This window comes from Chelon labrosus (genome assembly GCF_963514085.1).
Source record: "Chelon labrosus genome assembly, chromosome: 15".
NCBI lineage: Eukaryota > Metazoa > Chordata > Actinopteri > Mugiliformes > Mugilidae > Chelon > Chelon labrosus.
This window is the reverse complement of record NC_140348.1, coordinates 22,016,000-22,036,604: the sequence shown is the minus strand read 5'-3', so window position 1 is coordinate 22,036,604 and position 20,605 is coordinate 22,016,000. Positions and strand designations below refer to the sequence as shown.

General features: G+C 42.5%; 1 protein-coding gene across 1 annotated transcript; it reads left to right on the top strand.

The window, feature by feature from the left end:
• The first annotated feature begins 1,980 nt into the window (after positions 1 to 1,980).
• ret (ret proto-oncogene receptor tyrosine kinase) lies at positions 1,981 to 19,857 on the top strand. The gene is made up of 20 exons (XM_084561662.1): positions 1,981 to 2,141; positions 10,786 to 11,031; positions 11,314 to 11,598; positions 11,747 to 11,985; positions 12,081 to 12,276; positions 12,362 to 12,561; positions 13,296 to 13,578; positions 13,833 to 13,964; positions 14,404 to 14,514; positions 14,601 to 14,717; positions 14,825 to 15,069; positions 15,167 to 15,314; positions 15,435 to 15,542; positions 15,625 to 15,839; positions 16,100 to 16,222; positions 16,320 to 16,390; positions 16,882 to 17,019; positions 17,203 to 17,302; positions 17,950 to 18,097; positions 18,985 to 19,857. The coding sequence occupies exons 1-20, from the start codon at positions 2,075 to 2,077 to the stop codon at positions 19,140 to 19,142; spliced, it is 3,330 nt and encodes a 1,109-aa protein (XP_084417788.1). The 5' UTR covers positions 1,981 to 2,074; the 3' UTR covers positions 19,143 to 19,857.
• Positions 19,858 to 20,605: the final 748 nt, after the last annotated feature.

Below are 20,605 nucleotides of genomic sequence, written 5' to 3'. Positions count from 1 at the left end.
ATATTCCAAGAATGCGCATATATGACGGTATTGATACTCGGATCAGTGTCAGGTGGTGTGTACATCATGAAATGACCATCTGGTTAATGAAATGAAACAGCACTGTGCTCTTCTTCCAGAGTGAAATCCTATTAAGCACTCCTCAGATCCAGTAATAACATTGCGTAATATGGTGTAGTGGTTTTGGTAATTGTCTTATGAGCAGAAGTTGTTTGAATCCCAGTAGGTGCATCTTTCCTTCCTGAGAAAGACTCAAATACATACAGTAATTGCTTTTTCCAAAATACTGTGCCAGCCAGTGGGTAAATGCATAGCTGAATCACTGTGAGATGAAAATGAAATCAATACAGACCCACTACAGAGGGCTAAAGATATCTTTTCCAATGATAAAAGCTCAGTATTTAAATATAAGCATTTAGCTGACTCATACAGTGTGACTTACGGTAGCTGCAGCATCCGCATTAGGTGGTCTAAAGGAGGCGTCAATAAAGATCAAAAGTGTCCAAATAAAAATGCGGAGGTGTCAGATATTCTGCTTAAGACAGAGTTTCTTCTCAATTCACAAGTGTTAAACTTGTCGTCACTCCGGCATTGTTCGAAAAAGATCATTAAAATCCGTTGTGGTTGCACATGCCACTTCCGCACCGCTGCATTTCCCTGTCTTTATTGATTGTCATCGAGCGTATGTCTCAGGATACCTATGGTCTGTCATATGGAAACTTTATCCCAGATACAATGCGCTCATGCAGACGGCTTCTTATATCACAAAATGATCTCCACACCCTCCCTTGATACAGCAAGCAGCATTACATTTATCAAAAATGTACACAGACATTTGAGAACACTATCTGCTCATCAGATCCTTTATGGATAAACATGTAACGTCAGGGTTTTGCATACTGTAGCAGCTTATTGTGGAGAGATGGAAGTTAAACCAGTATTCTGGTAAATAATTAGCATGTATTTAACTCTTTAACTCTGCTCTGCATTAATTTAATGGCATAGGATTGTTACTATATACTGATATACAGAGAAGAGCTACTGATAAAAACCAAAGAGGCAAGGTCCAAGTGTAAGTGCAGAGTCAGTAATATTTTTTTCCAGTTGATGAAAGTTGGTGGAGCTTCTGAGAAGCCCTGCTACCTCCTCTGCAGCGCAGTGAGCCTCTGTGTTTGTGCTCCATGCAGAGGCATTGATTGGAAAGTGACTCCTGTGTGAGTGACTGGTGTCCTGGCCCCAGGCTGCAGCAATGCATCACTCCACACTATCCAGTCACACGGAGAGATCCCACGCACATTAACCCGGCCGTCAGCCTTGGACACGCACTCAGACCTGAGGGGGGAAAGGTCCTGCTGCAGAGTCTGGGACTTAAAATGAGAATTTATGTTGAGATAAATTCTACAAGTCAGCTGTGAAACGTTATTAATCCATATAGTGTTTAGGTTTGCAGCTCAGAAGTGAAATGTTTCATCATTTAGCATAAAAACTTTGCTATGTGTTCACTACAGGAGCTCTCTTTATGTTTTCCACATTTTCTACCATGTATTCCAGCAACTTAGGTGTGCAGTCATGATTTATTTTGATTAAAATGCATCAATAAATCATTGCAAGTCTGTGATGATGAATCAATGCACACCTGATGCCCTTTGAAAAACAGTGTCTGTACCTTTAAAATGAACCATTTCGCGTCTAATGATAATGGTTAATAATTTTTCCCCCGCAGAGCGTTAATGAGATGACTGACCCGCTGTTAAATTATGCTCTTAAAATTTCCCGTGGATGCTGTGTCGCCTGCTGCTGCTGCGGAAGCAGCGGGGCAGTGAGTAGTGAAGCAGTGAACCTCCTCCCCCTGACCAGCCAGTCAGCCCAGCAGCAGCCACTGGAGCCGCACGCAGCAGCCCGTCTATGGGACACTGTGGACTTCAGGAGCCGCGGACGCAGGACGCACACTGGTTTACACACCGCCTTTGTTTATTTTAACGCTTTGCTTTTATGTTATTTTTTACATTTTCCGTCAGAGGAACTTTTTTGAATCGCTTTTTCATTCAGCAACTTTCACTTATGGTTCGCGAATATGGGGTCAAGTTGTGGTTTCTCTCGGGGAAACGTCGTTGCGCTGCTACTGCTGCTGCTGCTGGAAGGTAAGGATCACACGTGTTATGGTTAAAGTGGCTGGAAAGGCAAATGTGCACATGATGAAGTTGATATTTCTTTTTTCTTTTTTTTTTTAAAATATTTTGCACTAATCTATTTTTCCAAACCACTTAATGCTAAAGAGATGGAGATATTTACACAATCAAATTAAAATAAATATTCTCTGAACTGCTCATGAGGATGAGAGGTGGTTAAGCTGTGGTTGCTTTATGCTTCCTTTCCTACTAGTTTCACAGCATCAGTTTTTGTTTACAGCATCTTCTTCATCTCCACTCTCCTGCCGGTCATAGGCAGGCCAATCCTTGTAGTAGGAGCAGAGCAATAACTGAATCATGTTTGGTTTAAGGTGTAATTTAAATTCACTATTTTGAAAACTGACCATGATGAGGAGAATGTATTCTGAGCTTCAACAAACCCGTGAACCTAAAGACTGCAGCTCACGCATGACTGCTTGTGTGTAAACTGCCTTTGCTAAAATGCAGCTTTTTGAGAGCTGAGTGATTTTTTAAGACTTTTCCAAGAAGCATCTGAAATGGCACCGATACAATGCCACCACTGTTCCACACTGCAGAAAGTGATACTTGCATTGTGCGCTGGTTGTTATGCCTGGTATGGCAAGCTGGAACCTAGAGTCAAACGAATGCAGCCATATATCATAATATTATAATCCCATTCACAATCCCACAGCCCAACTGTACCAACACTGTCCTCCCATGCCCGTCTATATTTATAGCGTCCCTCATGGCTCAGGAGTGTGCAAATCTCAGTGTGCAATTCCAAATGTGATGCTCGGACAAATATAGGCCATTGTGTGGAATTCCTGAATTTGTTTTGAGACTTAAAACTTAAAACTCTCAACAGAGGCTTCTGTCGGCGCTTTCATCAGGGGCACATAGTGCAAGACTAGGATTATCAGCTCAGTCTTTTGGTGGAATTGAGATGTGAAAAAGGTGTGAAACATTTTCATGTCAATGGATCATTGCTATTTCTGCAAAAGTGGGGGTAACCAATAAAGTATAGGCCTATGTAATCGCCCCAGGGAGCAGTTTTCTGTCAGTGTTAGAATGATTCATGAAATCTTTATGGTGCCACACTAGAATGCAATGTGCTTTGATTATTTTTCACTGTGAGACAGACGTACAAAACATATCATGCTCCTGTCTAAGTACGTCCACACCCCACTTCTCTCAGTGAAGCAGGCGTTTCTCCTGATATATATATATATATATATATATATACATATAGGAGAACGCGGTTCGGTCTGGTTGGATTTCACATGTCAAGGACGTAATGGTAATTAAATGGGCGCTGAAAGCTACACCCTACGTAAAAGCGGCGCCCATCACCTGCCCGTTTGTCGCAACAAAAGACCTACACTTGTTGAGAGGAGGAGGAGGAGAAGAGGCGAGCTGCAGGCAGGTGTGCAGCAGCTGCTCCTATCTCTGGGCAAACACTGCCTGTTTGTTTTCTTTAGGAAAATATCGCCTGTTATACAAGTGCACACACTGTTCCGATTGCAGGCTGGACGCTAACTTCCTTCAAAGTGACACATCAGATTGATTTTACTGTACGGGATCAAGCTGATGGTTTCATCTCATTGTTGGATGATGGTTCTGACTGTTGATGTCGCTTTCTCTTTTGTGAATCTTCAAATGATTTTGCTCCTATTCTAAGCAAATTAAACAAGCTGGTGTATACCTAGTACCTCTGATGAGGCCTTTCATTGACATAAGTCATTTACTATTTAAGAGAATGTAAAGAACTGAATTGTTTGAGTTGCAGTGATATGTGTTTGGTGATTTACATCGTCGGTGGTCTAGGTTACAGGTTACTGATTAGTGTAATGTTTCTTGCTAAGGTCATCAACCTAAGGAAATTGGCAATCAGGCCTCACTATTAAAGTAATCAGCATGTTTTAAGTGAGGCTGCAGTGTTTTCCTGCTCTTAAGACTGGAGTTAAGTGGGAGAGCTAAAGCATTTCATGAAAAAAAAAAAATAGCTTAAATTGAGTGAATGGCATGGGATGGCGTGGCATTTGAAAGCATCTCTTGGTTTGTCATGGCTGTGTCTGGATTTGATTTATTTAAATGAAGGCTTCATTAAAATACTTTTGAGAACTGATGACGGTCTGGAGTATGGATTGGCAGCTTTGCCAAGATAAACAAATTTGAGTTTGACCTTAAAAGTATGTTTTGTTTTTCCTGATTTGGTGAAAGCCTTTATTGCAATTAACCAAATCCTGTCAACATATGTGTCTGTGTCATCCATCACTCCCACAAGAAGAACCACAGATGTTTTCACATAAGAACATTGATCCGTTTTTCTTCTGCCGTGACTTTGCTACTGTATCTTTGACCCTGCTTTGCCCTCTGACCTTTGAAACCTTAACCATCACCCCCTCCCATATCCCAACCCTCAATCCCAGAGCAAGCCTCTTCAGCAGCTCCTAAAAAAAAATGTATAAATAAATAAAAAATGTCATCAGCATCTTTCCATCTTTCCCTTTTGAGAACAACCAGACCAATAAATCTCATCTGATACAAGCTGCTCCTTATTGCATTATATAATTTAGTGAAGCTACTGTCTTGTGTTGCCTATGGATGCATTATAAATCATGCCAATTTCCCACTGAGCTTTCACTGCATCTCTTTTAGTATAATTGGACAGCATCGTAGCACAAGCTTAAGTTTATCGTTTGGATTAAATTGGTCCTTTCTTTGCATCTCAGGAACTTGAAAGAACTTTCGATCACTCCGTCGAGGCTGGCAGATGCAAAAAGAAACTTGATTACAGCGTCTATGGAATACAGAGTTTAGCTTTTATTTTGATTTTATGCATTACTATAAAATGTGTGGTGCACAGCATCCCGCAGTATGTGATATGAAACCACAACTATCTGGCCTCAACTTACCATTTCATCCAGAGTTCAAAAAATAAATTACTGAGCAACAATAAACATGCTCGCTATCTTAAATGCTGCTCTGATGCATTTTATAGCTCCTAATTTCATTCAGCTTATGCAGCTTAGCACAAAATGTCAAAATACAGCTTCCTCCTAGACTTTCTCACTATACTGTACCACTGTGTTAAATGGAGGACCACCACCCAAATGTATTACTAGTGCCTGTAGAGTCCCAACCTTTAACTCTGGACTGTTGCTTCCGGTGCTGCCGTTGCACGGATGCTGCTCCTACCTGTCAAAGCTCCGTGCCTGATCCTCTAGTCAGTTCAGGGTCACACTTCCCTCTCATGCATGGGTTGAATCTAATTTGCTGTGGTGAAAGGACAAGGAGACATAGATTGAAATTTCGCCCTCGGGGCATTTAGTCCTCTCGTTTCACATGGGCCTTGACAAGTTATTTTCCAGTCGCCTCGCGGTGCACGCTGTGTTTGACCCATCATTTACAACAATGAACGAAACAAAGAACAACCTCGGCTCATTTGAAATCCCCATGACGCCTGTGTCACGGCAGAAGAATGAATGAAGGAAGTATTTTTCTGGTGCTAATGAAGATCTCTTCCCAAATGTCTTCAAATTAAAATCTCATTTTCCATAAACCCCCTTTGCTTTCTATGGGTTTTGTGGCTTGTCTCTCCTCCACCAGCCCCACCCTGGAATCTCACTGTGTCCATTTGTTTGATCCTTCCTTGTCCTGAATCATTTTCCACCTCTTTACACCACCTGCTTGTGCCAGAAACTCTGAAAGCATGTGCTCGTGCATTTGTGCTGGAAAATCAGCGCCCTCCATTCTCGGCAATAATGCAATGTCCAGTCCTTTGTTTCCCGACTGTCCATCAAGATTCACTGAGCAACATGATGCTATGACACTGTACTAGAACTAGCAGAGAGCAGCGATTGGACCAAAATGTCTCAACAGCTGCTGGATGCATTTCCATGACTTTCATTGTTCATAGATTATGGATTCCAATGGTATTAACGACCCCCGAGTGTTTACTGCAACATAATTAGGTCAAGATGTGTCCAATAGCTGCACAAATGATGACATTCTCATCAACCTCAGCTGTAGGATGTCTTTAGTGCTGATTAGTATATGGCACCAAACTAGCATGACAAATATTACATCTGCTAAACATCACGGTGCACTGACAGTGGGTCTGTGTTTTCGGTGTTCTCACAGAGCTGCTAGCATGACTCTTTCTGTTATAAGTTATGAGTCTGTTGCTTTTCGTAGCCTTTGATCAAATTATCTGTATAAACACTGAACAATGGCCATAAAGACCTTGGATTTCGAAAGTGGTCATCGAAACTATTTAAATGCAAATAAATTCCTGCAGCTTTTGCCTTAGTCCGTGTACTGATGGTTTTTTACCACCACTGTGATGAAGACATATAGTTTTATCAAAGCAGTCTAATGACTGTAGCTCCGTGATGCACCACATGCTCAATTTTTGATGCCACAGTCATCCCCAGAGGAATCCTCAAACTGAATTTGTACTTGCAGCTAACCCCTAAGGAGATGTACTATTAGATTTCTTGATGACTGATGAACATGGTTCATTGGATCTCAGCTCTTGTATTCTCCCAGGGCTAATTGGATTACATTATAGGGTAATTGATTATTATGTTATGGTATGCATCACTGGTAAACTGAGTAATCTACCTGGAGCCTGACTGCATCCTCCAAATTCGAGATCAAATATCTTATTACTCTGATGAAAAGTTTGATGACCGTGTCATCATGACAGGAAATGACTTTGTTCCCTTATTACAGCGCACTGTTTTCAGACTGAAGCGTCATAATCACGACTATGATCCAGGTTCTGGATCCAGTGTGATGTGATGAAGCGTAATGGCACAGGAAACCGAGGGGGAGAGATTTCAAAACATTATGATCAATAATAGCTTTCATAAGTGGAATTATAGTTGAATGTGCAGCTTTTTAGTTAATTGAATCTTTGAAGGGAACCATTCCCATAACTGTAACGTCTCTGGAAGCAGAGTAATCGTGATAGTTTTCTGAGTTATTATAATATTTATTGCATTTATATCGCCATGACATAGCAGGGCGAAAGGCTCCTTAATGTTGGCGGGCTACAGTTACTTTGTAAAAGACGATAGATTATTTGAAAATGTGGATATTGATGAACTAAATTGTTGAGCTGGCTGTGAAATTAAACACGCACACTGGAGGTAATATTTTCTGCAGACATGCACACAGATGCCTAAGCGCGGCGGTTTCTATTTTGTGTATCGGAGATGATTGTACACGTGCCGCCATCAGCGTTTCTCTCTGTCTTTCTCATCAGTGGAAAACAATCAGCATCACTGTTGATTAGTACAGTTATTGATTGGTCTGCTGCCAGATACACTGCCTTTCCAATGGGTCGTTACCAGGGGCAGATGCAGCGCACATTGACCTTGGGAGAGAAAGGGCATGTGGCTGAGCTCTCATCGCAGGAGCTCCAGCATACGAGCAAGACCATTGAGGGAATTAATGATACAGCAGCCAGGCTAGGTCACTTCTCTTGATCTGCCATGTTGTTGGCGAGGTGAAGACGTCTGTGTGGGAGACCTGTGTTTTCTATTAAGGGGACCTTTGTGGAGGCAGATTCACAAAGGCAGATTGGTAAGCTTGTGGGTTACTACACATGAGCTCATAGCTGGTAAATCTATCAGCCGAAGCACGCATTGAGCTAATTGAGTTCCTGTCTTTGTCTGGGACGATGGAGAGGGCGTCCCGGTCCCACCCTATCAGCTCTCACCAGTCCCAGACACGCTGTGATCTGCGGCCGACTGAGCGCATGGCTTCAGATTTTGTGATGAGCTTTTGTCCTTTTTGTTCTTCCGCCGTTAAAATATGAGACAGAGCAGACACGCACAGCCTTAATTAGGCCATAGAAACGGCACTCACCAGCGAGCGGCGGCGGCAACCAGGAAGAGGGGAAGTGTACAGATGAGCGAGGGTGCTTTCTGCTGGGTTTTTCATGTTTTTCAAGTTCAATTTCACTATCCACTCAGCAGTACATGATATCTTTGGTAAACACGGATTGCTACAAGAGTCCTCCTGTTCAAACACTGGCTTTGTTTGCAAAATTACTTATAGCTTTTGAAGAAATGACACTGTATGTTGAGGCTCAGCATCAGTTTTATAGGTGACTGAAGGCTGTAAAACGTCTGCTTATGACGTTAGTGTTTGCACACGCTGGGTTATGGCCGATGCTGTTCCAAAAAAACACCTCACTGTCCGTGTGTACGTCTAAATCTAAAAAGAACTGTAAATAATACATCGAAACCTTTACCTTTTTAAATCATTATTCATGCCTGGTCATAACAGGTGGAATGTCATCACTGTGTGCGTGTGTCTGTCATTCTTGTGCATCATTTAGAGAAGGTAATGAGTCATGTTTTGGAAAATCGTCGTCATGGCTTCACAGACCAAAGATGCCATTTGCTCAGAGAGAGGCCTGCTTGATCCATTCAATTAATTAGTTTTGATATAAACTGCTTGCTTTCTGTTGGCTTCTGTCCTGGAGAGAAATTGAATTTTGAATGATATAAACGAATTGTGTTGCATGGGGTCCAGCCGCCGTGGCTCAGAGCCAAGGCCTGCCTACATAAGTGCGTTCGGCTCCCACCGGTTAACACGTTGGACCCTCTAGTTTTATTTGCAGAGCTGCTGTCATCTGGTGAGTTTGATTCACGGCTTCGTCACGTGTGCGATTTCTGCAGATTAATTTTCCTTATTTACCCAATAAAGAAAGGGTTGTGAGAAGTCGTGGGGAAACACCAGCTTGTTAAAAACTATAAAAGGATGCAGGACCTTTAGCGTCTTATCAAACCAGTGGAGACATTAGTGTAGTAATGTGGTGGGATAATGACTAAGCTGCAGGTTTTTAACTTTTTCTGGGCGTGTGTCAGTTTGATAATGGCGCCCTCTAATGACCATTTTAAGCATAAAGTCCTACACGTTAGATTAATTTACTTTGAATATTTTCTCGCATGCAGCCGTTATATTCTGTGCTAATTTGCTCTTGTACGTCCCACATGCTATTACTGACGTCATTTCCTGAAAATGTTTGCTATTGATGTTGAAGCATTTAGTTTCCGCCAGCCTATGACTCATGGCACTCTTCATTTGCATTACATGAGTAATTTTAGTATGTTACAAGTACACACTGTAAGATACTAAAATCAGATCGGCTTTTCATTGCCTATACACATGTTGAACAACCTGCAGCTTTGTATCACTGAGTGAGTAATCCATCATCTCCCATGGGTGTGGCTGCAAACAAAGCACCGGTGCATTTACAAGCCAGACTAAATAAAGATAAAATATTAATATGTTTCATTATGAAAAGACAACGCTCAGCTTTTTCCCCCTTCCTCCCATATCTAAAAATTCTGGTTTGGCATCTACAGCTCGATCTCCTGCTTGATAGCGTCCCAGCTTCACTGTAAAACCCTGTAATAAGTAAATCGAGCACAAGCACAGTCAAATTAACTGACTTACTTAATTATGGGTAACTACCACATCTGTTATTGCAGGTAATTTTGTTTTTCTGAAAATTAATTTTAAGAAATTTCCATTTTTTGTCTGAAAGTTTTTGTAGAATTCAAATTATTTTTACATTTTTATCCAATAAATATTCATAAATTGTGAAGTTACAGCTTTGCTTTCATACATTCTTCTCAGGAATTAGCATGAGTGGTTTAAATTTGGTTCTCATAGGTTTAGGAAATGAAAAACCATCCCTAAAACATTAGCATGCCACGAAACTGACTCCCACCATCCCAGCAGAATTACCAAATGACTAGCCTGCTGTTTGTTTTTGTCCCGGGGACACTTTTAATAAAAAGGTCTGCGGCCTCGCTGAGTGTATCTCCATCCTTCAGGAAGGACGGCCACATTTTATCCATCAGCCCGGCCTCCTGTCATCTAAGCCCAGCAAAATTAAATCAATGTCTGAAACCAGAGCTGAGGCCTCAACTGCACCAAACAGAAATAGAAAATCTAGTTTTGCTGTCTGCTAATGACATTAGTGCGTTCCCTAAATGGTCGCCTACCGTCGTCAAAGAGGAACACAACAGGGATATAATTACAGGAGGAACACTCACGTCTCCATTTTCCTGTAAAACACACAGCCTGCCAGAGCGCTTTATGGATTACCCCAACGCAAACACACACAAATACGTGCCTCGTGCTCTCCTCTGGCAGGTAATGATTCATTTCTCCTCCGTATCATGTTATCCCTTGTAATTAAACTTCTCAAGGTGAACACAAGGAGAATCGGAAACCACATGTTATTGACCATGTGAGAAATTCATTAAAACAGCTGAATAAGTGTCATTTGAGCCCTCCTTTCAATTTCCGCTAACGGGGTGAGATGAAAGACGTATCAGAGGAAGGAGGGGGAAAAAAAACACATCATTTCCATGTATGTGTTAATTTCCATTCAGTGGCCAGACAGCATTGTCAGTGTGTATTGTTGCTGCTGTCAAACATCCAGAAAGAGATGTCTGATATCGCCTGTTGTCCTGCTCTGTAATAATTTGGGGTAATGTAGGGCCTTGTTTCTCAATTATCACATGAGAATAAAAACAGACTCCACTGTGATTCGCTTGGCTGCCTGTTTTTAAACATCTGGATGTTTCATGTCTTCTCTCTGCAGGAGCGACAGGGCTCTACTTCCCTCAGAATGAGTACATTGAAACGGTGTACGTCGGCCTGCCGGCGGGGACGCCGATCCTGCAGGTGTACGCCATGCTGGACAACGACACTGAGCGGCCTCATTTCTACCTGTGCTGGAATGGCTTTGTCAGACGTCAACCCTACAGCTCCTGGTTCCACTTGGACGTCAATACTGGAATACTTTCCCTGAACAAAACCCTGGAGGAGAGCGACTTCGCCTTGATATGTGAGTTTGATACCAGCTTCTTTTTTTTTCTTTTTTTTTATGGTAATGCACCATCCCAGTTCAGTGCCAGGTATCTTCTGCACATGAGAGTAAATTAGTTTCTTGACATTTATGCTCCTTGCATACTAATAATAATGCATTGGCTCTGTGCTCAGGTTTCTGCCTTCAGGATGATAATGTGATTGCATACAGGCTGAGAAGAGCTCAGTCATCAAAAAATGAGCACTGTCTGAGATTAAAAGGCCTCTTTGTTTTTTTTGTTTTGGCTGTGCATCTCCTCAGATCAAACATCATGGTCTGTGAAGAAGTTAGTCCTCCATGCCATGGTTTCACCTGACTTTAAGAAGTCCTGGTGCAGGAACACCCCTCGGATCACCCTGGACTTTGTGAACGCCACAATGCCTCGGTGTGCTCAGACAGACATGAAGGAACTATGCTTCCCGCACAGGGACACCTCTAGCCCCCACATCATGGAAAACAGGTTCCCTGGGGCCTTGCGGCAGCTCCGACGTCTCACCAGACTCAACATCTGCCCCAACTACACCATCACTTATAATGTGGAATCAGGTTAGACACACCAAATGCTGACTTTTGACTCTCTTCATTCGTTTAGCATTTCAGCCAGGCATTATTTCTCTACTTTTCATCAGCATCAGCTTACTGCACCATGCTCTGGCTGTAGACACATGGTTGTTGTCCCTCTTGTCTTCTCCAGATACCCCAGCACCGTTTGCTGTCAACGAGAACACCACGGAGCTGGTGGTGACCGCTCCGTTGGACCGCGAGGAGAGTGAGTTCTACCGGCTCCTGCTGGTTTGCACAGTTCAAACGGAAACGATCATCACCAAGGTGGAAACTTCACTGGATGTTTTTGTCAACGACGAGGACGATAACGCGCCGTACGTGAACGGAACGGACACGGCGGATATTATTATCAGTTTCAATCGGACGAAGGTGAGAATACCAGCTGACCTGTTTCGATTGGTTTATTGACTCATTTATATTTTTCCGTCTGGATTCAATCTGTCCCTTTGACTTTTACTTTTCAGGGTGGATCTTTTGGCACCTTGTTCGTCTTTGACAGGGACTTAACCCCCATCTTTCCCATAGACCAGAGTCACAATAAGTACGTGGGGTCTCTGATCAACGGTGACCCATGGATAAAGGAAACATTTGACATAAAAGACACCTTCAGTGAAAAGAAAGCAGCTCCTGGAGGCATTCGAGAGACCGTCCATGACTACCGTAAGTAGCCCAGAACCTACTGTAACTGTTATCTTTTGGTGAGGTTAATGGAGACAGATTTTCACAAGTGTTTTCTTGATTTTAGAGCTAGTCCTGAAGAGGAACCTGTATGTGACAGAGAACCGCATCCTGCTACTGGACTACCTGGTCAATGACACCACCTACCCTGGACAAGAGGGGACAGTGTTGCTGCACTTCAACGTCACCATCTTACCGGTCCACATCAGCTTCGCCAACGTCACACTCGCATTCTCACTGGCACGCGCAGCTTCTGTATATGCACAGGTACTCGTGACTACTTACAGTATCAACCTTTAACTCTATGTTCAAACGGCTGCTGTGTTAAATTATGTTGTTTATACGTCATGAGCGTAATTAACATGCTCATTTGCAGATCGTCCACAAATACCATCAGAGTATTAGCTATACCAACGCACACGCAACATACTCTGATCAGCCACAACATTATGACCACTGACAGGAGACCTAGGGAGACCTACACAATATTCGAAAGGTGGTCATAATGTTATGCCTGATGGGTATATAGTACAATCTTTTCCTCATTATGGCCTAATGAGCTGGAAAGACTCCAACATATGGATCCAAAAACTTTCCCTTTCACAATGATCAATACTGTCCCCCTTCTGGTAGGCCATTAATTTCAAGATTTATACAAAACCACATGGACATTGATTTAATTTAATTTCAGTTGTTGGCCAATGACAAGGAACAATAGTCTTCTTTTATTAAAAAATATTTTGATGCTGCAATAAGTTATCCCCCAATACGAGATTAAGAATCCAACTTTAAATAGTATGTAGTGTTATTTGTATTTATTATACAGTAATCAAAACCATTTAACATCTTCCCCGATTCTCACTGAAACATACTGAGAGACCGCCACCTGCTGGCAGTAAATAAAACAATTTAAAATTTGTCACAGTAGTCGACAGTGGCGTCTGAGTTATTACTACTGCTGCTTAAAATTTTCTAATTCTCTAATTTCCATCTCCTTTCAGGTTGGCAGAGTCTGCGTTGAGAACTGCCAGCAGTTCGACGGCTTCAGTGTCACGTACCGACTGGAGGTACCGGACAGGAACATGTCTGCTGACTCGCTGTCCTGCTATACAGCCATAAGCATCACCCAGGGCCCAGATGAGATGTGGGGAATGCTGTACGTGAATGACTCTGAGGTGTTGAGCAGGCCCGAGTGTCAGGACCTTCAGTACCTTGTTGTTGCTCAGGAGGGAAACACACAGCTCGAGTCCAGCACTCAGATCCTCATCGTACTAGATGGTGAAGGTAAGCCCAGACCTCCTTCATGTTTCCTTCCCAAAAGTTTAAAAAGAATCTCATCTGTGCTAATATTTAATCTACATCACTAAACATGAACATAGCGATAACTTTGAGCCGTTTGGGAGACGGTTTGTGTTACACTTCCTAGCCAGTTCAGCCCACACACACACACACACATGTGCAGACTCTACTTACCCTTTCCCACATGTCCCACATGTCCCACATTTTCTTACGCATGTCCTTGGCTCTGTTGTAAATAGCTAACAAGGCAAGTCAGGAGGGCCAGCAGCTCCTGTCCTGTGCAGAGAACAGACAGCGTGGAGACTGTGAGTCTGCCCGAGGCCTGGCGGCAACAACAGGGAGATGCCAGTGGAGGCGAGGCACTGAGAAAGGTACATTTTTCCAGCAAAACTGTGTGTTTCGTAATTCTTTCTCATCCCTGGACATTAGTCAGATCTTGGAATAATGTCACTGAAATTAATCGAGAGCATGTTTCCCTCAGCGGTAGACATGGATCACATTAAATTCCCAGATCCCGCATGCGTATCCTCTTCAGCAATATCCGTTCTGCAACAGGATGCAAGGAGAGTAATGAAAAATGTGGTTTTAATTTTGGTAAAAGCGAGTACCCTATCATTGCTAGAGCACGCCACACACTGTCATGAACTGATATTAAAACGGCTCCACGTTGCACGGTTAAGCGCTACCATGTGTGTTTTCTGACTGTAGAATACTTGTGGCTTACATACCAATCTATGCTGTTTGTCGACTGGGTGCATCTGGTTGTTGTCCCGCTGACGTTATTTCCTTTCCTCCGTGTTCATTTTTCAGGGATATCTGATAATTATTCAACGTGCTCCCCTGACCTGCGGACATGCCCAGACAGCGTTTGCGACGCAGTGGAAAGCAAAGATCCATCAATCTGCCCACAAGACTGTACAAGTATGAAACACCGATCTTATGAACGTGTAAATATATGAATATTCTGCATTATGTAGGTTATATTGACAATTAATTTCTCTCTGCAGCGCAGCCTGTCATCGGAGGCCACGAACGAGGCTTGAGCGGGAACGGGATTAAGGCCTGCTACGGCACCTGCTACTGCTTCTCTGATAAATGCTTCTGCGAGAAGGACGACGTTGAGGGTAGGTTGACATAAATCACACAAACCTGCAGGAAATATTATCTCCACAAGGTCTTAAGTGATTCCATCTTAAAAAATGAGCCATAAATGCAACACGCTCTCCTTCAGAGGCCATATGCGACGACATGTGTAAGACCATCATCGCCACGGCTCTGCTCCTCTCCTTCATCGTGTCCATCCTCCTGTCCTCATACTTCATCCACCGGTATCACAAGAACTCGCCCAAGCCCCCGATAGCGTCGGCTGAGATGACCTTCCGCCGGCCAGCTCCGGCCTATCCCATCAGCTTCCCTGCGAACAACTTACGTCGCGGCTCACAGGAATCCATCGAGACTGACACGTTTAAAATACCTGTAAGCGTCTTTCAGCCCGACTTTTAATTCCCTCTGCATTGTATGCATACGCCGGATCATTTGAGAAGTCTAAAATGTCATTGTGTTGTCTCAACAGGAGGATCCAAAGTGGGAGTTTCCTCGTAAAAACCTTGTTCTCGGCAAGACTTTAGGAGAAGGGGAGTTTGGGAAAGTTGTCAAGGCGACGGCATTCAGGCTGAAAGGAAAAGCTGGATACACCACTGTGGCTGTGAAAATGCTTAAAGGTAACACTAGCCAAGGCAAAGACCAGGCAAGCCTGGAAGTAAGGGTGATATATGAGGAGTGAACGTCTGAACGGACGAATGGTTTCATCATTACCATCCCCTCTTTTTCCTCCATTACAGAAAACGCTTCACATAGCGAACTGCGTGACCTGCTGTCAGAATTCACTTTGCTGAAGCAAGTCAACCATCCACACGTCATAAAGATGTATGGAGCATGCAGCCAGGAGGGTAAGACCTGAGCGCTCTTGACATCCTCTGCCACGGCATGTGTGTCACACACTGCAACTGAGTGCTGCATTTCTCTGAATAGGTCCATTGTATCTCATCGTTGAGTACGCCAAGTACGGGTCACTCCGTAATTTCCTGCGTGAGAGTCGGAAAGTTGGCCCCAGCTACATGGGCAGGGACGCCAACAGAAACTCCAGCTACCTGGAGAACCCAGACGACAGGGCCCTCACCATGGGGGACCTGATCTCCTTCGCATGGCAGATCTCCAGAGGCATGCAATACCTGGCAGAAATGAAGGTATTTGAAAGAAGAAAGTTCGTTTGTGCACCTGACATATAGAATAGAGTACTTAAAGAGTGAAGGCTATCAATAAATTACCCAAAATCATCAGCTTAAAGAACAGTTTTAAAGATCATGCATGATAAGGAGTTAAAGTGTCACCTGGCATGTTTTAGTGAATATAGATGTAAGCTGAAGTGGAAGATCTGATGACAGTTAAAATGATCTGGTTGTGTGAGCACTGTGAAGCCCTTTAAAGCAGCATGCTGGTCCGACAGCTCGTTCACAGGGACCTTGCAGCGCGAAATGTCCTCGTGGCCGAAGGACGGAAGATGAAGATCTCTGACTTTGGCCTGTCCAGAGATGTTTACGAAGAGGACTCGTATGTCAAGAGGAGCAAGGTAGAAAAAAACCCCACATACATTCCTTTTGGTTGTATTTATTACAAAATACTTTAAAATCAAATTAACATGCTCTCTATCTCTCTCTATTTGCCAGGGCCGTATACCTGTGAAATGGATGGCGATAGAGTCCTTGTTCGATCACATCTACACAACGCAAAGTGACGTGTGAGTATGATTTGGATTTAAAACGAGATGGAAAATTTGCTCATGCACTTTTATGCTGCTACACTCCGTTTCCAGTCAATGTAGCATCACATGAAGAAGAGGTAATGGGGAGAAACCGCCAGCCAGTCTGTGTGCAAAGGCAACAATATCTAGCTCAATAAAGCTCAACAATTAACATGTTTTATATCATTTGTTGAGTCTGTGCAAATCTATTTATAGTTTTATGGGAGCTTACCGCTATCACCTGATAAATACATGACCACATAATCCCCGACCAAAACCACAGAAGGACTGTCTTTACATACATATGATTAAACAAATGGGAGCTTTAGTAGCGCTGATATTGAGATAATGTTATCTAGTTTCACCTCATTTCCGGCTGTAGCATCATATTTAACTAATGTTGTATTGATTTTCTCGTCCAGCTCTCCGCAAGAAAACAAATAAGGTTCAATAGGTTCTATATAACTCTTTTATGAATTATATTCCAGCTGGTCCTTTGGTGTGCTGTTGTGGGAGATAGTGACACTGGGAGGAAACCCGTACCCAGGCATCGCTCCTGAGCGCCTGTTTAACCTCCTCAAGACTGGCTACCGGATGGAGAGACCAGAGAACTGCTCGGAGGAAATGTGAGCTCTGCTCTGTCACTCTATCTCGCATCCACATCTCCTCATTTCTACTGAGTGTTATAACTCCCCACCACCACCACCACCACTGCTGCGTTAAGGCAGCCGGTGGTGGAAAACGACTCTGTTGGGAGGATTAAATGTTAAACTATTTCACCAACTGTGAAACTTTCTACTCCTCCGCAGGTACAACCTCATGCTTCGATGCTGGAAGCAGGAATCAGACAAGAGGCCGACGTTCTCAGACATCAGCAAAGAGCTGGAAAAGATGATGGTGAAAAGTCGGGTATGTTGAAGCTATAAAATGCATTACGTGTAAGTAATTCATATTCTTTCACTGGAAAGAAGTGAAGGGGACCTATTAATCAGCCTCTTTCCATTCGTTACTGGCACAATTTTGACAGAAGGTTAGTGATGGATCTTTGAGATTTGACGTTAGTTTTTAGCTTTCCGCTGAACTCCACTCTGCGGCTGGCCCAACATGAGCAGTAGTTATTTTCTGCTGGACAACATGTGCCGTGAGCTTAAAGTTTAGAGCCACATCCACTCAGACTCATGCTGTGCTACTCTGTTAGAGCTGTCACCCTTCCCAAACACTTCAGATACCATAATTAGCGTTTGAAGAGCAATCCTAAAATGTGGCCTTGGCCGGTGTAATCACAGAGCATACCAGTCAAGCTCCTGCTGTTCAAGTGAGGCTAAATATGGAGCATTTAAAGAGACGGGAATGCAGACGTCCCAGAATATAGCAGGACGGTTCTTATCAAAACAGAGCTAGTGGTCACTGAATGTGATAAAGTGAAAGTTTTAGGACAAATGTCTGCAGGATCTCGCAGACGATGCATGTGTGGGACCTTAAAAGTATAAGCCTAGCATGCTGTGACTGCGCTCCTCCTTAATCAGCCTAATCGCACCCTCATCTGCTCCTGTCAGGATTACCTGGACCTGGCGGCGTCCACGCCAGCTGACGCCCTGCTGTACGACGACGCCCTCTCTGAAGAGGACACACCACTAGTGGACTGTAATAACGCCCCTCTCCCTCGAACCCTCCCCTCCACATGGATTGAAAACAAGCTCTATGGTAGAATCTCCCATGCATTTACTCGATTTTAGAAACAGGACACACAACACAAGCTCTCTTTTTTGGCAAGTTGTGATTGGCTTTTTCCGTAGTCAAGTGTGTGTGACTGTGACCTAGGCATGCCTTTTGCTGATTATTGCTGACATATCTCCCATTTCATCGTAAATGAGAGGCTCAGTGAGAAAAAAAAAAAGATCTTGTGTCTCGACTCTTTGTTTTGTTTTAATCGGACCTGCTTCTAATGTACATGAATGCTGACCAGAATAACTGCTACATATGTAAATATTGGATATACCTTTCACTCTAATTTATACGCTCACACTCATTGCTTCATCGGCATTTAATTTGTAAATAGCTCCTTTTTCCACTCCACTGCATTTCCATCGTCCACGTTTCATTATTTGTTTGCACTGGAGGAGACAGTGTGTCACATTTGAAACAGGTCCTCGCCGAATCAACCCACTCACTGTGGCTTGAATTCCAGATTGTCTTTAAATTTCCTGACTTTCTAATGTATATTAGCTATAATCATTCCACAATGCTGAACAGAGAAACAGTAAGGCTTTTGAATGTAGCTCTCAGGTGACACTGACGAAAAGTAAACGCCATATTAGACTAGTTATTTGCGTCTGAAGGTTTGAACAGCACTGGGAGTGTAATGAGTAGCATTTTGGCCTTGATAAATTGAAAAAAGAGGCCAAAGAAAATAACAAAATACATTAGGATTTATATTTTATATTCATACATTACAAATAAAGCCATAGCTTTACACCTCTGAAGGTCAAACCTGGACTTGTTTCACTGAAGAGTTTGATTTGAGAGCCTTACTGTCCGCACGCTGTTTATCTTTCACTGAGTGCAGAAAAATGATATGTTCTCGTTTTTAGGCATGTCATACCCGAACTGGCCTGAGAAGAGCCCGGTACCGCTCAACAGACATGATGCCACTAATCCAGTCTTTACAAGATATGCCAATGATAGTGTTTATGCAAACTGGATGGCTTTGCCCTCACCCGCAAAAGCTGTGGACAAGCTCGATAGCTAAAGACAAACCGACACTGTAGAAAAGATGACTAATTGGTAGATGTGTATATTTCTGTAAGACTGTACATAAACAATCTGATGCTAAAGTTGGTTCCCTTTTATTTCTGTTGCACGGGTATTCAGCTTTTAAAACTGGTGTCTTTTTTGCTGCAAAACCGGTCGGATCAACATAAACCATGCTTCATTCAGCTCTTCAGTATGTTAATTAATACCTCACGGGTCGTGTCGGCCAAATTGTATCACTGCATGACTGTTGTACCAGATTGTATGTCAGTGTCAATGTCTTTTAAGTGCCTGTGCCGCTTCTACAATAGCCTCCAACTGTTTAATGTGCGACTGTGAAGAAGATTTGGTTCCAGCCCAGGAATTAAAAGGGGACGTCTTTACCATCACCTGTTGTAGACAGCTGGGATTGAGTGGACAAACAAGCAAAATGCTGAAGTTGTTCTGAAATTGTAAAATTTTCTACTTTAGAGGATTACGCTCCTCACAATGTCAAAGACCCGTTTTGTGTTCCTCCCACCAATTTTGTTTGAAAGCTGTCCTTGCCAAAGAGAAGTAATGCAGACATGTTCAGTGAACGGTTTTCTAGATTTTGTTCTCGTTTTATTTTATTATTATTATTATTATTTTTTACACAAAAAAAAAAATATCATCGTGCTACTCCGGTGAGAAGAAACGAGGCTTTATGTAGATTGTGACCGCGTCCAGTGTCAGACTACAGTCAACATTTTCATTCACTGTCAAGGCAATCTTTGTGGAAAAAGTATGATTATGTAAACCAATGAGTGTTATCACTGTTATGTTGTTATTGTTTGATTATGTTCCAATTAATAAAAAATTAAAAAATAAATTGCAGTTTCTCTTTTCAGCTCTCTACAATATGTGAAATGTAATTCTGTTTGTGACTGATGTAATATTGATATGGAAAAATGTACAAATTGTACTTGGTTGGACACCTAAATCGTTATTTTTATAGTATTACAATATATTTTGCAGCCTCTGTGCTCTTACTGAAATGATTAATCCATTACACACTAATTGTTTTGAATATTGCCTTCTAAATTATTATTAAAGATATATGGTTGTGGACTTGGGAGCTTATCTCTACCAATGTCTTTTCTGTTATCCACATTTACTGTCAGCAAATATCTAATATTAATACGGAGTAAATGTTTCAGGTTTTTATATTTTAAGTTTACTTTGTTGGTTATAACATGAAGCACTCGGATATATTTTGAATAAAGATACCTGAAAAATGTTGGAAAGAGTCCTGAGATCAAATATTGGTTCTGCATCAGGATTATAATTCTTATAAAATTAAAACATAAACTGACTAAATACCCATAATCTTCTCCTACTTCCAGTATCAGGATTTTGATCCTGCTCTTTTATGCCTGTTTAAAAAACTGAAGATCTCTCCCTCTTATTTTCACAGCCCAGTATCAACTGGCTGACTGAACC